The sequence below is a fragment of the Acinonyx jubatus genome, chromosome A2 (genome assembly GCF_027475565.1).
Source record: "Acinonyx jubatus isolate Ajub_Pintada_27869175 chromosome A2, VMU_Ajub_asm_v1.0, whole genome shotgun sequence".
Taxonomy (NCBI): Eukaryota; Metazoa; Chordata; class Mammalia; order Carnivora; family Felidae; genus Acinonyx; species Acinonyx jubatus.
In genome coordinates this window covers 160,815,102-160,832,510 of record NC_069383.1, presented here as the reverse complement: position 1 = coordinate 160,832,510, position 17,409 = coordinate 160,815,102, and the positions used below count along the sequence as shown (strand labels likewise).

Below are 17,409 nucleotides of genomic sequence, written 5' to 3'. Positions count from 1 at the left end.
CTCCCACTTACGCGCTGTGTCACCTTGGGCAAATTACTTGATGTCTCTGTGCTCAATGTGCCCAGCTAGAAGAAGGAGAGGAACATAGCCCCTACCTCACTGGCTTGGCACGTGATTCATGTAAGCTGGAGCTCACTCTCGTCGGCGGCTGTCTGAATACCGATAGTAACTAGCATTTATCACCTACTTTGTGCGGGACCCTGTGGTAAGCATCCTATGGGCGCTAAGTCACACAGCATTGCCTACCTTCGACTCTTTGACCTACAAGAACACAAAGTCGTGTGGTTCAACCTAACACACAGTATGTCATTCGTTGCAAATAACTAAACACCAGGAGACATCATGAAAAATCTGGCTTTCTGGCTTCTCTTGGAAATTGGGATAACCGTGGATACGGGTTCCTGTTGGCACATAGCGACATTTGACTGGAACTGGGCAGAGGCTCTACCCTTAGAGGTGTGTGTTCTCCGTTCCCCACAAATCCCACTGATCCCCACAGTCAGCTTGTGGCTGTCAGGACCGGGTCCCTGTTACCTTTGCGTGATTGCAAGAAATACTCATGACGGTCCTCTGAGAACCACCTACCTCTTCCCCCTGTCCTTCACTTCCTCCTTCCATTCCCCCTCCCCCCCACCCCTTTCCTGCCTTAGCCCAGTAAATTGTAATGAAATTACTGTATGCCAAGCACCCATCCTGTCTGGAATTTAGGTTCTGTGGAGGTCTAGGGAGCGGGCAATTAGCAAAAGAATACATTCAATTTATAGGATGTCTAAAGGAGATGACAGGAAGGGAGACCAGTGGAGTGTGTGTGTGTGTGTGTGTGTGTGTGTGTGTGTGTGTGCGTGGGTGTGCGTGGGTGTATGAGTTGGGAGAGGGTGTCTGCAATTTTACAGGTCCTCAGAGAGGCTTCTCTGTAAAATTGTGCCATCGGTGACATTTGAGCAGAGACTTGAATGACGTGATGGGGCAAGCTATGTGGGTATTTGGAGGAAGAGCGTTTTGTGAGTAGTGGGGGAACAGCCTGTGCAAAGGTCCTAGGGCTGGCTCTGTATGGCAGTTGGAGGGACAGCAATAAGGCCCATGTGGCTGGAGCAGAGTGAGTGAGGGGAAGAGGGGGAGGAGAGGAGGAGAGGAGGACAGGTAGGGGACAGGGCAAGTCTTGCAGGGCCTTGGGGAGTGCTGGGCGGACTTAGGCTTTTACCCCAAGGAGGTGGGAGCTCCTGGAGGGCTCTGGGTGGAGGAGGGTGGGACAGGAGTTGGGTGCTCGAGGCTGCCCCCTGGCAGCAGGAGGCGGATTGGGCTACAGAGAGTTTTTATCTGTCATCTCAATCTTCAGCTGAGAAAACCAAGGCCCAGGAGGGTGAAGTGACCTGTCCAGAGTGACACGGTCCCCAGAGGTTTGTCTGGAGCCGGAATCCACGGGCAGAAGCATCACTGTGCCTGGTATCCCTGGATCTCTGCCCTGTGTCCAGGACTCTTTCTGTGTTCAAGGCTCTACACATTTCTTTGCCTTTCAGCCTCTGCAGTCTTGCCCTTTCCAGAGTCTCTTTCTCTGTCTCAATCTCTTTGTCTCTCCCTGAGTCTTGCCTGGGGTGTGTCTGGGTCCCCAGCTGGCTGGTACCTGGATGCTGATGACAACGGCCTGGCCCACAGGCAGTAGGTCATTGTTGACCGTGAAGATCCGATAGAGGACTGGAAGATCGTGGGAAAGAAAGGAGGTGGTGAGTGAGGCCACGCCCCTCCCCACAATCTGGCCCCTGGGTCCTCAGCTGCTGCCCAGCCCCTTACCCGTGGAGCCTGGGGTGTAGATGGGCTTGTCCGTCTGGATGAAGATGTACCCGCTCTGAAAGCTGACCAGCACTATGTTCTCCACCACGGTGCCCCCAAAGTCCGCCTGGATAGTCACGAATTTTTTCTCCTTCCCTGATGTTAATTCCTGGTTGGCTGGGATCTAGGCATAGCCAGAGAATCATTGAGATGCTGCCTCCCGGCCCCTTGCCCACATTCAGCCCCAGGCTCTCAGTGGGGTCCACACCTGCCTGCCCTTCCTGCCAATAGCACCTGTCCACCACACCGGGTCTCCCTGGTGTGCCCAGGTTGGGAGCGGAGGGGTAGTAGGGGACGGAGCAAGGGTCTAAGATGGGTAGGGATCAGAAAGGGGGATGAGTAGGGGGAATTAGACAAGGGGCTCAGAGGACCTCTCTTAGGAGAGGGGCTCAAAGCTAGGGGCTCAGGATAGGAGAAGCTAATTGAAGGAGAATTCTCAGAGAGGGGAGGGGCTCCAAAGTGGGAACTGCTCAAAACAGGGAGGAGACTCAGACAGGTGGGAGGGGCTCCAGCAGGTGCACACACATTGATGTTGACTGTGCCCATGTGGTCGGTCTCTCTGATCAGAGCAATGGTCTCGCTGAACATCCTTTGCTTCTTGGCAGGGAAATCGTAGACGTTGACTGTGACTGCAAGGTTCCCTCCATAGTCATGGGCCTCAAGCAGCACCTTCTCCTCATTTCCCAGCCGCAGGACGTTGGGGGTGATCATGGAGAACCTGCAGGTCAGGTGGAACATGGAATGGAGCTGCCGTCCTAGGGACCAGGGTTCCAATCCTCACCCACATATCATGAAGCCCCCAAATCCTGTGAAGTCAGATCTCGAGGCCTCCAAGTGATTCTGCAGCCACGGAATCACTGAACACACCACAGGCACCCAAACCCGCAGACCCCTGCTTCTAGAAACATCTGCCTCCCATTGTAACCCGAGTGCCATGAATCCCCAGCTCATGAAATCATGAGCTCCCAGGCAGCCCAAGTCCATTCACATCCCAACCCGCTGACCCCTGCCTCCATAGACACCCACGTGCGCCCTGGATTCTACTAGGACCTGAACCCCACCCCCACCTCACAAGTAGCCCGGTTTGGAGAAGGCTCATGACCACTCACATGGGGTCCCCCGGTGCCAGGGGCAGGATGGGAAGCAGCAGCAGCAGCAGCAGGCTGGGGCCTGAGACAGGCCCCATGGTGCAGGGACGGTGGAGGGACAGAGGGACGGAGGAAGCGGACTGGGAGGGAATGAGCAGAGGCTGCTGGAGGCTGCCTTTTATCTGGCTCCCGCCTCCCCCCTGCAACCTCAGCCCAGCCCGCAGCTCCCGTGGCTTCCCCCTTCCTGGAGCTGCCCCAGATTTCTCAATACCATTTCCTAAGTTTTTCAATCCCTGGGGCCAGTGTGTCCTGGGGTAACTAACCCAAGGGCATGTCCTCCAGCAAGATGGACACACCTTCCCCCTGCCAAGGTCTCCCTCAGGGCCAAGGTCAGTTGGTAAACAGGGACCTTTCCCTGTTGCACCTACTTAGTGGTGGAGGAACACTGAGGGCCAGAGAGCTCCCCACCCCAGGTATCTGGGCCTGGCGCCCAGTCTTCTTTTGGCCATGCGTTTGTTAACCAATGCCTTCCTATGGGTCTGTCTCTATGCTGGTGGCTGGAGTCCCTCTTCTATGCTCAGACTGAGGAATAAGGTCCAACACAGACACTCCTGGCCCCATGGTGTGTCTTCCCAGTGGAGAAGAACCCTGCTTTGTATAGGGTCAGGTAAAAATTCTCAGAGGAGGGGACATTTCAGCTGGGCTTTGCTGTATGTGTAGAAGTTCACTCTCTCAGTGAGCATATATTTTAATATAAGTGGAACCTGGGGCTCCCTTCATGTACCCTTGTCAGGATGCCTGAGAGACTATAATGGTTAAAAAGAAAAACTTTCCTCATCAGTGAGGCAATTTCCCATTGCTAGCTTTTTTTTCTGTCTTAACGTTACAATATTATCGTTAATATTATTAAAATTATTATTATTCCATCTGTATTTAATTTTTTATGAATAGCTAATATCTTCATATGGTTCAACACCTAAAGGGTCCACATAGATGTACAGGGAAAAGGCAATTTGCCTCCTGTTCCCGTTCCCAACCATTCAGGTCTCAGATGCCACAGTGAAACCAAATCCCTTGTTTCCTTCCAGAGATATGCATTTTGAATGCTCGCAAGTTTTAAAAACAAATTACCAGGGGCGCCTGGGTGGCGCAGTCGGTTAAGCGTCCGACTTCAGCCAGGTCACGATCTCGCGGTCCGTGAGTTCGAGCCCCGCGTCGGGCTCTGGGCTGATGGCTCAGAGCCTGGAGCCTGTTTCTGATTCTGTGTCTCCCTCTCTCTCTGCCCCTCCCCTGTTCATGCTCTGTCTCTCTCTGTCCCAAAAATAAATAAACGTTGAAAAAAAATTAAAAAAAAACAAAAATAAAAAAAAACCAAATTACCAGTCTTCTCTGCCTGCTATTCTTCCTGGTCTCCCTGGGTTACGCCTTGCCTTTTTCGTAAACAGTATCCCTCAGAGATCGTTTAATATCAGTGCCCAGAGAGCTTCCTTGGTGTTAGAGGCAACTGCCTCCTTTTACATTGTGTGAAAGCGACCAGCCTCTTCCGCGTGGACAGACTTCCCTGGATACAGTGAGTGGTCTTGACCTGCATGACTTTCCAGCTCTGACACTTAGAGGTATACTTTGGCGCTTGATTAATAGCCACGCTGAGCCTCAGTTTCCCCCATCAGATGAGGTTGTAATAGCACTCACGTCACAGTTGTCATTGCCATGAAAGGACATGACCCTGGACCAAGAGCTACTTGCATTAATGATCCTGCAAGATATGGCTGTATTTCCCTCCATGATTGTATTGATTTACATACTTGCTGGCCTTGCAGGAAATTGCTGGATTTCCCCACTGTCTCACCACGACAGCATGTTGGCGAAGCTTTGCGTTTCTGCCTCAGTGTCATTTGATGTGTGCCTGTTGGATTCCCAGCAAGGTTGTGCATCTGGGGGAAGGGGTGTGTGAAGTCCAAGGCACAGGACGCAACAGGTATGTGGGTGGGGGATCCTGATCTCTGAAGGCCTGGTTTCCAAAGTCCCAAGGAAGGGGTTAATGGGGAACCCAGCTCTGATTTCCTGTAATCCATGTGCCTTTCCTGGCCCAGGCTGCATGCCTGGAGTTGGGGGAGGTGTGCAGACACAGAACAAACCTGGACCCTGTCTGCTTGATTGCGTCACCCCTTCTTTGGGAGAGGGAGGGTGCAAGCATCTGCTTACTATCCAGAACTGAGATTCAACTTCTGAAACAGGGGTTGGGGTACCTCCTAGGATCCCCCAAACCTCAATTACTCCCATTTTCCTCCCCCACCCCATTTCCTGGTTGCATTATAGCCCTAAACATTCAGGGTTTCTGCTTTGACCGTCTTGGGAAGGTATTCCTGCTGGCCTGTGCCTCCCAGCAAGGCTTGGTTCTGGCTTTCTCACAGCCTCAGTTAATCCATCTGAACAATGGGATTGATGATAGTTCTTGCTGTTTTGACAAAGGTGCTGAGATGCTTCAGAGCGCTGGGCTTGGAGGGAAGGTTCACGCCTATGGTGGTGGAGGTCTGCGGAGGGTCCTGGCCCCGACCTCCAGGAAGTGACCAGAGGGGTGAAGGCAGAAGCAGAGGTGGGCCTGGGAGAAGGAAGGGATTCTTGGAAGCTTCATCCTGGGGAATGTGCATTTGTGCCCAGAAGTGTGGGAGAGGGATGGCAGGCAAGATAAGCCAGCAGGGGAGAGAGAGGAGGAGGCCTGGAGGATGGGATTCCCGTTAGCTGGCTTGCCCTGCCCAACATTCCAGGTTGGACAGCCGGAGAGCCAGGCTGCCTGGGTTGAGGCTAAGTGGGGTCTCTGGAAGGCACTTAACCCTAACACAGTATTGGCTATGTGTCCCCGATTCCAGTTGAACTGGTGTCCTGAGTTTCGTCTGGCACCCCAGCTGGAGGAAGGAGAAGAAGGGGAAGGAAGGGGGAGGATTTCTGGGTGGGGGAGCCCGGGCACCCCCTCCCCCCCACCCCCTTGAGTGCAGTGATTTCCCTGCTGCACCCCCCACCCTCACCCTTGAGTCGGTGCCAGGCCTGGGAACAGCAGGGACTGCCCCTCCCCTCCTGGCCCCCTACTTCCAGGATGGGGTCCTTGCTACACTGCTTTCTGAGATTTTCCCTCCAGGACCCATGGCCTGGGCACCTCCCCCACCATGCAGCCCAGGCCTCCCCTTCTCCCCCTACTCATTACTCATTAACTGGAAGGTAAACTTGGCCCGGCTGGATCTGATCTGCCCCATGGCTGCTTCCCCCGCTCCCCTGCACCCCTGACTCAAGCTCAGGAGGGGCCTGAGCATCAGGGACCCCCACCCTGGAGGGTGCAGGGGCAGGCTGGACATTCAAAGCCATGAATGTCCCTCTGAGCATTGGGTGACAAGCCAGTGGCATGGGGCAGGCAGAGGCTCAGCCTTGTGCCCCGCACGTGGTGAGACCCCACTGCACGTGGACTGTATGTGTATTGTTTCCAACACCTGCTTCTCTTCCTCACCTTGTTTCGCTGACAGCCCTGCCCGTCCTCCAAGCCGTCCCCCATCGTCCTCCCTCTCCCCTGCACTCACTGTCCCAGTCCATCTGTCTGTTGTCTGCACCCCTGTGGTCTGTGGCCTCCCTGCTGCAGAATCACTCCTTTCAGCTCATTTACTCTACAGCAACGGGGGACTTTGTGCAAAAACACAGCTTTGTGACCCTGCAAAATTATGGTGTAGAATACGTGAATGCACGCTAGTGAGTTGGTCTCCATGAGACTCAGACGCAGCACTTTATTTCATGAAACTTGTTTCTTCTGCATCCCTGGTTTGCAGACCAAGAGACTGAGGGCTTTGAACACTTGCCCAAGATCCTCTAGGTGGGAGGAGCTGGGATTTGAACCCAGGCAGCCGGGGTCCAGACTTCAGGCTCCTAAGCTGTAGGAGTCTCTGACTGCTGTTGTAACAAATGACCATCACTTGGTGGCTTAAAATAATACCTGTGTATTATCTTACAGGACTGGAGGGCTGAAGTCTGAAGTCAAGGTGTGGGCCGGGCTGTGTTCCTTAGGGAGACTCCAACGGGGGGAACTGGGAATCCACTTCCTGCCCTTTTGGGCTTCTAGAGCCCATTGCACCCCTTGGCTCAGGGGGCCAGCTAAACCTCACAGCACATCCCTTATACGTGTTTCCTTGTGGCTCTCCTTGTCTGACTGGGACCCTGATGCCTCCCTCTCATAAGGACCCTGGTGATGACATTGGGTCATCCAGGATCACCTCCCATCTCAGTCACGTCTGCAAAGTGCCCTTTGTCACATCATGTGACATCCTCACAGGTTCTGGGGATCAGGACGGGGACTTCTTTGGGAGCCTTGATTCTGCGCACCCCTGCACACACATGGAGTAAAGCACCGACTTCGATGGTCACGTCCTTCCCTGCTGTAACCTTCTTGGCTCCCACAGGCATTAGCACGAAGTCCAACTGTTGTCTTGAGGCTTCTGCCAGCTGCTCCCCCACCCTCCCTGCCCCCCCTCTCGGCGTCAGCCAGCCCTGCAGGGGGACTGGCAGGCTATTCTGGGCTTCTCCGCTTGCTCACATAACTTGCTCAGTCTGCAGTGCCTCCTCACTTCCTTGTCTGGCTGGGCTATTTATTCATCTGGGCCCCGTTATACTTGTTTCTGTTTGCAGGAAGCCTTGACCCCTGCCTGATTCTCTACCCGTCATCCCATGCCTGTGGCCCCCACTGAGAACTGTCTGCTGAGCTCCAAAAGGGGCTATGGGCACTCTGGCTGAAAGGTTTGGGACAGGGGAGACAATGACATCTCTGGAGCTGCCCACGTGGGTGCACAGGTGCAGTGCTAATCTGAGGTCCCTCTTCAAGGTTCAGGGCAGCCCACGAAAGGCTAGGCTGTGCTGAGCCACTCACACCATTATCACATGTGTGATACTCAGTGGCCTCATGGGAACCTCATTTGACATGTTAGGATACAGAGGTGAAACTGCATACCCAACATCCGGAGTGGGGGGAAGTTGGAAGTTGGTCACAGGGAGCCCAGGTGCAGAGGGGCAGTGGACATGATGAGGGAGCATAAGCCTAGTGGAGGGCAAAGTACAAGCTAGAACACCTACATCCATCCCAGGTGGGATATGTGTGACATTCCTCGGACACTCCTGGCTGCCCAAGAACAAAGGAATGAAAACTAAAGGCTTACTGATAGAGATCATAGTCATGCAGTAAAGGAGTCTTCTTCAGTTTACAGATAATTTAGTAAACTGCAAGAAAAAGGCAATCTTATCCATAGCCTAATCTCTAGAAACCTATAGACTCCATTTCCTGGAGCCCTAATATCACCCTCATCAAGATGTAAGGGCATTTAAGTGCTTGCTATGGTGATGTGGGAAACAAAGAGAAATGAAAAATTAAATTCCCTTGCTGCCTACAGTCCATTGGTAAGTCCTTGAAACCGGCAGAGTGACCTCCCTCTAGGAGCTCAGCTGCCTTGATGGTGACACTTTGCTAAGGGCAAAAGGGTATCTTGGCTTAACCTTATCCTGTACCCTCAGGATCCTGTAAGTCTTCTTAAACACATAAAAATTAATTTGCAAACCTCCTTTATCTTGAACCCCCAAGTATATATAGGTAATTTTACTCCAAGCATTTGGCCCTCAATATACATCTGAAGGGTCTCTTGACTGATGTTTTACTAAATGGTAATAAATGAATTTTCCTAACAGCAGCTAGCCCCTCAATTTTGGCTTCCAAAATTCCTTAGAGACTTATGCTGTCCCTAACCCCCTCCCAATCTGAAGGTATATAATTCTGTCACTCTTCACAATCCCAGTGCAGCTCTTTCTGTCCACGGTTCCTGTCCCTGTATTTTAGTAAAATCACATTTTCTTTTTGCACCAAAGACGTCTTCAAGAATTCTTTCTTGGCCATTGGCTCCAAATCCCCACCACAACTCCAACATACCATCATTTGGTGCCCATTGTGGGGCTTCGAGTCTTTTCATCTGGACTTTGAGCTGGTGTAAACTTGATGAGTACTTTCTCTCTTCTTCCTTTTCTCTCATTTCAGGGGCTTTTTGAGAAGTATGGTCTTACTGGAACAATTTGACGTCGATTGATCAGGTTGCAATCCTCTAGCCTGTGGCTACTCTACAGAGAGGAGAAACCTCCTTCTGGCTAATAAGACTCAGAAACTTGATGTCCTCTCTTTATTCCTGTCCTTATACAAAGTTGTCTATCTGGGCACAGGACAGCCACCTAAGTCCCCAGGATGGGTGCCACACTTAAGACTCACATGTGAGGTTTCCTCCTCATTGGTCTAATGTGATCCACTCCACATCTCTGGTCTAGCTGCTTCTAACCATGAGACCTCCACTGGGAGCTGGCTGAAACCACTACGATGGAATTAAAAGCCAGTTGGGGACTGTTTCCTAGGATATTGGCTGTAAAGACTATAAATGTTGGAATGTCCCTTAGGTCATGAAGAATTTACCGTTTTCAGTCAATATCCTCTACAAACTAAATTACAAAATTGGGTAATGCCCCCTTGTAAAAAATTTCCAGTATTTTCCATGGGCTAAAAATGGTGGTTTCTTTGCAGCCTTCTCAGCAAGGCAAACTTGGTCCATATGCCAGCACCCATTTGTAGACTAGGATATAATGGGGGAATTGGGGGGACTCTAGCATCCCTCCTACAGGGGCTCTTAGCAGCTTGCCCATAACAATTTCATTGGAGGGACACCTCAGGTCACTTTGACACCTCTGGAACCTCTGACAAATCTTGGGCGTGGGATGCCAAGCTGGAATTGGTGGGGATTTTCGTGGTAATGGACCTTGTATCTCTCTCTAGGAGGAACCTGGGAGCTTCTCTTCAGTCTCCAAGGACCCTCCCTTGGGATGCCTTTTTAACCCACTGGAAACAATTTGGATTGCAAAATTTAGAAAAGGACTGATCTGCTGTGACACTGCATGGCCTTGGTAAGCAGGACAATTGGACAGAGGTATCCTAGGTCCAGGCCTTCATGGCTCTAAATCAGGACCTGGACCAAAAGACCTCTTTCAGAATGTGTTTGCCCAAATGTGTTTTCCCCAATAAACTCCCTCCTAACATACTAGATGCCTAAATAGGCCTCCTCTAAATAAATCCAGGACACTGGAGGAAACCCAGGCCATCCCTGACAAAGGGGATGACGACTCTTTCTCTCTGTTCCTCCTCCTAATAGATGTGAAGGCTTCTCCCTCATTTATTTTTCAGGTTAATGGCTATGATAGTTGAAACCAACTGTGGTTAGTCTACCTCAGGACAGAGACTTTAAGGAGTATTCCCAAGCAGCAGCTGATACTCTTTTTGTTTCAGGGAAATTCCATGTCTTCTCTGGCCTGACATAGACTCCATATTTCCACTTTGGTGGAAAACAAACAAACAAATACACATGGCGTCTGATCCTCTGTCCAAACTGACAGGTTCAGGTTCCTTCTCTGCCTTCTGGCACCTCACCTCTTCTGCCTTCCCCTCCCCCCCCACCTGTTTCTGCACCACCTTGAGTGAGACCTACCTAACTGGTGTCTACCCCGTCTTGGGTGCTCCCAGGCACTGTTGGCTCCTCCTGTCACCCTGAACAACAAGGAGTGAAGAGCACCCACTTGCGCCCCCCCCCCTTCAGATTTCCCCTCTGGTGTCCCAGGTAAAAACTACAAATGGGGAACAGATTGTCTTTTAAGTGGACCCAAGTGGAACATATTTGCTTAAACTAATTTAAGTTTTTTGGTTTAATTAAGATAGACGTGTCTTTAGAGTTAGCATTAAATATAAAATTGTTTCTACTTAGGTTTACTAAAGGTCAAATAAGTTCATGTTAGCTCTGTTGCAATTTTTCAGCAAAAAGGTGAGTTGAAGCGATAGTTCATTTTGTCTGGCTCAAAGTTTTCATGGGTATTTGTTAAGGTAGCTTTAAGGGTAACATACAGCTTTAAGGTTTTGCTTGGATGATAAGCTTGATTAAATTCATGGGACATTTAGGCCTTTTCCAAATAGGTTGCAATGTTGAAGCATTAGTTTCTAAACATAGGTTCGTGCTTTTGACTTACTGCAGAAAAACTAAGGATATTTGGGTCTGTTAGAAAACATGTTTTGTGCTTAACTGATTCGTAAGTTTGCCATCTAAGGAATTCTGATGTAACAGACAGTTCACAGTTGGTTACTACTTAGTTTTCACTGGTTTCTAAGAGTTAAAATTCTATAAGTGTAGTTAAAACTGTTGGAAATAAGGAAAGCAGTTTTGTAAGCAGAAAAGTAGGAGATATGGGAGAAAGATATAGGGAATGGAAATACATTTTTGTTGGAGGTAAAACAAAGTAATTTTGTCCTAAATGAGACTGGTTGTTTGGAGAGAGATGGCTTGGGACAAAATCTGAATGAAAAGGAAAGATGTAGAAGGTTTGTGAAGGGAAACCTTTGGAAAAGAATTTTATGTGTGTTCAGGGTGGACTAGGGTTGAAATGAATGGATTTTAAAAGTATACTAGTATAAGATTAAAATTCTGCTTTTCTCTCTGTTCAAAAGGCAAAGTTTTCTTGGATTGTTGGTCTGCTCTTGATAAGAAAATGTAAACAAAGGTTATTTTCTCTTTTGTCTACCAGGAAAACCAAAGGTTACGATTTGTCCATATCAAATCTTTGATGACATAAAGTTAAACCTTCACCATGTTAAAGGAGCTAAGTTTTGCTAACAATTAGAGAACGCTACATAAGTGCCTTTGGAATCTCTTATTGCCACCTTGGTTAAATAAATAATTTAAAGTTTTAAGGTTTCTAATGGCCTGTAATCCTATTTAGGACGTGCTTTACAACTTTCTAAGGTTTTTACAAACTTTCCAAGATTTAAATTGTAAATGAAGTCTTTTTGACCATTTAGGCCTTTTCGTTTGGTATACTAAGTTACTTGGAAAGAACTGTCAAATAATGGTAAACCTTAAGTTGTACTGGGTAAATCCTATAACTGGTCAAATACATATATAATTCCTAAAGTTTTAATATGTTTTGGTAATAAGGTCATGACTTAATATTCTGATTGTTGAAGTGTTATTTGTCACAGAAATAACACAATTTCTTTGTCAAGTGCATCGTAATGAACTCTCAACAAATCTTTAACAATGTCCGTTTCTGAGATTTTGTCATTTATAGTTATTGTTCTGATGCTTTTACAAAATGTGTTTCTTCTTCAGTGAGAGTTATAAAAAGGAGTTTTATGGAAAATACAGGTATTTGACATCTTTAAGATTAATACTAAAATAGGTAAGAATTTCCAGAACTAAAAAGCTAATTCAAACTGACCAAGAATTAGTAATATGGGATTAAATGAACTGAAGAAGATGGTTATAGGTTTGTAACTGTTGTTTTGAAGTATTGCTGGTTTTGTAATGTTGGCTTTTCCAGATTAAGGGAACTTTCTTTTTTAAAAAATATTATTTATTGTCAAATTGGTTTCCATACAACACCCAGTGCTCATCCCAAGTGCCCTACTCAATGCCTATCACCCATTTCCCCCTCTCCCCCGCCCCCCCAACCCTCAGTTTGTTCTCTGTATTTAAGAATCTATCATGGTTTGGGGCGCCTGGGTGGCTCAGTTGGTTAAGCGGCCGACTTTAGCTCAGGTCATGATCTCACCGTCCGTGAGTTCAAGCCCCGCATCGGGCTCTGTGGAGCCTGCTTCCGATTCTGTGTCTCCCTCTTTCTCCACCCCTCTCCCATTCGTACTCTGTCTCTCTCTGCTTTTCAAAAAAAAAAAAATGAATAAATGCTAAAAAAAAAAAAGAATTAAAGTCAGACAGACTTGGATTAAAAAAAAAAAGAATCTATCATGGTTTGCCTCCCTTCCTCTCTGTTTGTAACTATTTTTTCCCCTCCCACTCCCTCATGGACTTCTGTTAAGTTTCTCAAGATCCACATATGAGTGAAAACATGATATCTGTCCTTCTCTGACTGACTTATTTCACTCAGCATAATACCTTCCAGTTCCGTCCACATTGCTGCAAATGGCATTATTTCATTCTTCCTTATTGCCAAGTAGTATTTCATTGTATATATAAGCCACATCTTCTTTCTCCATTCATCAGTCAATGGACATTTAGGCTCTTTCCATCATTTGGCTATTGTTGAAAGCGCTGCTATAAACATTGGGGTACATGTGCCCCTATGCATTACACTCCAGTATCCCTTGGGTAAATTCCTAGCAGTGCTATTGCTGGGTCATGGGGTAGTTCTATTTTTAATTTTCTGAGGAACCTCCACACTGTTTTCCAGAGTGGCTGTGAGGGAACTTTCTTTTAAGATATCTATGACATACAGAAATGTGATAAAGTATTCATTTGTAAACAAACTGGGGCATTTAACTTTTCCATTTACTGATACCCTCTGAAATTAAAAACTCTCAGTGAGTATTCTTTCTTTCATGGCAATTTCAGTTATTTGCATAAGTTCAATAAGAATCTGCTCTCTTTGTGACAGGACACCATTGGAAATACTGGTCATTTTACCAAGGCTTTGACTAGAATGTCATATTTGAGACTGACATACATAGACTCTGATATGACTGTATACAGCTTTAAGGAACTAAATTGACCTTATGAAACATGGAGTCATAAAGCCCCCTAGAAATGTTGGCCTGATACCTTGCTTACTAAGTTCCCAGCAGCCTTACCAGGCAAGTAAAGACTGTCACTTCTTGGCAGGTACAGGAACCTCAGGATATCTTGGGGACCTTGTGAATAGAAATTCACCCAATTCTACAGGCATTGCAGGTATGTCTGATGGCAAGTATTTGGCTTGACTTCTGGCCTGGAGAAGCTACTAAAAGTTCAATCTAGAGATTCCTCATAAAAAGTTCCAGCAAACCAAATTTAAAAGATATATATAACCAATCGCTGTTCTTGCTGAACTTATGTAAATAGCCCAGGTTTATTAAAATTAGACTTGTTTTACAAGGGAGCTAGTCTTCATTTGGCTATCTCTGAAAATAAGGGTTTTTAGAGAGAAAAACTATGTTTCAATAATGCACCTTTATGGATGTTAAATTCTAGTTCTGATTGTTGTGAAATGTTGTTTGGCTAAAGTAGACAGCTTGAGGTAAACGTCAGAAAAATTGTCACAATAGCACAGGTATGAACAATCTTTTTGCTTCTTATTCTGTTGGGAATAATAATAAGACCCCATGGCATATGATTATTTAAACAGTTGGAAAATGGGATAGATTCCCCCAACAATGGTATATAAAAAAGCCTTTTCTCTCTCTAGACCTATCAATAGATAAAGACTATAGTACTTTATTAAATTATTCCCTTGAGTCCAGGTTAATTCATAAATCTCTAAATATGCAAACCATATCCTTCCTAAACCTGATCTGACAGTTACTAGAAACCCACCCCATATAAATCCAGGTGACCTGGTTTATTTAAAGGATAAAAAGTCCAAAACAACAGGGGATTTAACTCTAAAATGGAAGGGGTCCATATCGGGTCATATGACATACTACCCTGCAGTAAAATTAGAGGGGCACTCTTCATGGGCTCATATCTAGAATCAATCCTTTTCATTGTTCACAGGAAACCAATGAGCAAACTAATGTACCTTCTTATTCCTATAAACCTGTAGAAGACCTCAAACTTCTCTTCAAATGAAAATAATAGTTGTGTCTTTCTTTTTCATTCTCCTTTTTCCAATTTATACTAACAATTTCTTCTTATAATGGGGCATTCAAAAAGATAACCACAGACATTTGAATTATAAACCAGAAAAATCCGTGTGATTCCTGCCTGTTCCTACTCTATCGGAGGATGGCTCAAGACTGACATCTAATAATCTTCTCAACGGTAGACACTGGGTTTATAATTTGCTGTAACCATTAACCTATATTTTTCTTGTTTCTATAAGAGTACCTCTTGGGGCACTGGAGTGGCTCAGCCAGTTAAGTGTTTGACTTTGGTTCAGGTCATGATCTCGTGTTTGATGGGTTCCATCCCTGCGTTGGGCTCTGTGCTGACAGCTCAGAGCCTGGAGCCTGCTTTGGATTCAGTGTGTGTCTCTCTTTTTGCCCCTCCCCCACTCACACTCTGTCTCTGTCTCTCTCTCAAAAAATAAACATTAAAAACCTTTTTAAGGGTCACCTGGGTGGCTCAGTCGGTTAAGCGTCCGACTTTAGCTCAGGAAGTGATCTCACTGTTTGTGAGTTCGAGCCCCTTATCAGGCTCTGTGCTGACAGCTCAGAGCCTGGAGCCTGCTTCAGATTCTGTGTGTCTCTCTCTCTCTGCCCCTCCCCTGCTCGCACTCTGTCTCTCTCAAAAATAAATAAATATAAAAAAATTTTTTTAAGTTTTAAAAAGTACCTCTTATTAATTATCTGATTGTTTACTAAATAAAAGAGTCTATATGATGGCTAAACACCACGTGTTACCCAGTTACGGCCTTAAATGACGCTCATAAAAATAAAATCCGGAGTATACATTCCAGATTACCCCCAAAACATTTCTGGGTTTCTAACTGACATGAATACTCTAATTGGTGCCTTAAATAATCTCTGTCTTTCCTTAATGGTTGTTTGAATATCTAGACTGGAGGATTTTTGTCAGTTACCAAAGACATTCATTTGGACTTTGGTTTCTTATTATTCTAATTACGTTTTGCCGTTTTCTCCCCTGTCTCTGCCTGGTGCCAAGACTCCATTACTACAATAACTTCATGCCAACAGACGATCCTTTCTACTCAAGAAGGTTCATATGCGTTGTCCACCTTAGATTCAGCTGCCTCCACCTTAACTCTCTTATATGTTCCCTAACTAACCAATATTGACCTATAGGTAGGGAAGTCTCTCCACCCTACTCAGCAGGAAGAAGCTATAGAAGATGAGACCATCCACTTTCAGCAACCTTAAAGGTTTAAGGGTCAAAATTGTTCGGCGGGGGGGTGGGGGGGCGCCTGGGTGGCTCAGTCGGTTGGGCATCTGACTTCTGCTCAGGTCATGATCTTGTGGTTCGTGACTTCGAGCCCCACGTCGGGTTCTGTGCTGACAGCTCAGAGCCCAGAGCCTGCTTCGGATTCTGTGTCTCCCTCTCTCTCTGCCCCTCCCCTGCTCACACTTTGTCTCTTTCTCTCTCTCAAAAATAAAAATAAAGACATTAAAAAAATTGTCCAAAGGGCATATGATGAGGGAGCATAAAGCAAGCTGAGGGCAAAGGACAAGCTAACTCCACTCCCTCGCCCCAGGTGGGATATGTGTGATATTCCTCGGACACTCCTGACTGCCCAAGAACAAAGGAAAGGAAAAAACCAAATGGTTGATTGGTAGACCTCATAGTCATGCAGGACAGGAGTCCCCTTCAGTTTATGGATGACTTAGTAAACTGCAAGGAAAAGGCAATCTTATCCATAGCCTCATCTCCAGAAGACTATAGACTCCGTTTTCCTAGAGGTCTAATATCACCCTCTTCAAGATGTAAAGGCATTTAGGTGCTTGTCATGGTGATGTGAGAAACAAAGGGAAATGAAAAATGAAATTTCCTTATTGCTTACATTGACAAGTCCTTGAAACAGGCAGAGTGACCTCCCTCTAGGAGCTCCATTATGACACTTTGCTAGGGGCAAAAGAGAATCTTGGCTTAACCTTATCTTGACCCCCCCACCTGCACCCCAGGATCCTGTGAGTCTCCTTAAACACCTAAACATTCCTTTGCAAACCTTCTTTATCTTTAACTCTGAAGTATATTCTGGAAATTATACTCCAAACATATGGCCCCTGACATACATCTGAAGGGTCTCATGACTGAGGTTTGACGAAACGGTAATATATGATGTTTCCTAACAGCAGCTAGCACTTCAAGGTCCTGGAAACCTTGCATCCAAAATTCCTTAGAGACTTACACTGTCCCTAACCCCTTTCCAACCTGAAGGTATATAATCAGTCACTCTTCACAACCTCAGTGCAGCCCTTTCTGCCCATGGTTTCTGACTCCATGCTTTAATATAATCATCTCTTTTGTACCAAAGACGTCTTCAAGAATACTTTCTTGGCCATCAGTTCCAAACCCCCACCACCAATCCACAACATCATCAAACTCAGTGGTAAAGTGCAGCTCTGAAACCAGACTCCTGGCGTTTTGAGTCCTGAGTCTCCCATCAGCTGTGTAACATTGGGCAAGTTACTTAGCCTCTCTGTGTCTCACAGGCTTCTTAATAGGAGTCAGGGTCAATGGAAGCCTTCGAAGAGGGTGTGGCGTTCAGCGTTAGCCACAGTTAGACACTTCAGTGCCCACTACTTGTGGGCCTACCAACCAGCAAGTTTTCCTCACCTCCAGCCTCTGTACACGCTGTCCCTCCCCTGGGCCTGCCGTCCTTCCCCTGCTTCTCTGATCACCTCCCCCCAGCTTCCCAGGCTGGGTCAGGGCCCTGTGATGGTCTCATCCTTATCCCTGCCTGGCCCCTTCCCCCAACCGTGAGCCCCTTGAGGGTCGAGCCTGGG

General features: G+C 47.0%; 1 protein-coding gene across 1 annotated transcript in view; it reads right to left on the bottom strand.

The window, feature by feature from the left end:
- LOC106975430 (complement C3) overlaps positions 1–3,093 on the bottom strand; it is a 40,050-nt gene extending 36,957 nt beyond the window's left edge. The window contains exons 1-4 of the mRNA XM_053219995.1: positions 2,937–3,093; positions 2,353–2,545; positions 1,789–1,951; positions 1,622–1,692 (exon numbers count right to left, since the gene is read on the bottom strand). Coding sequence (XP_053075970.1) covers positions 1,622–1,692; positions 1,789–1,951; positions 2,353–2,545; positions 2,937–3,013 — 504 coding nt within the window. The 5' untranslated portion in view covers positions 3,014–3,093. The remainder of the gene's footprint in view (positions 1–1,621; positions 1,693–1,788; positions 1,952–2,352; positions 2,546–2,936) is intronic.
- Between the last annotated feature and the right edge of the window lie 14,316 nt (positions 3,094–17,409).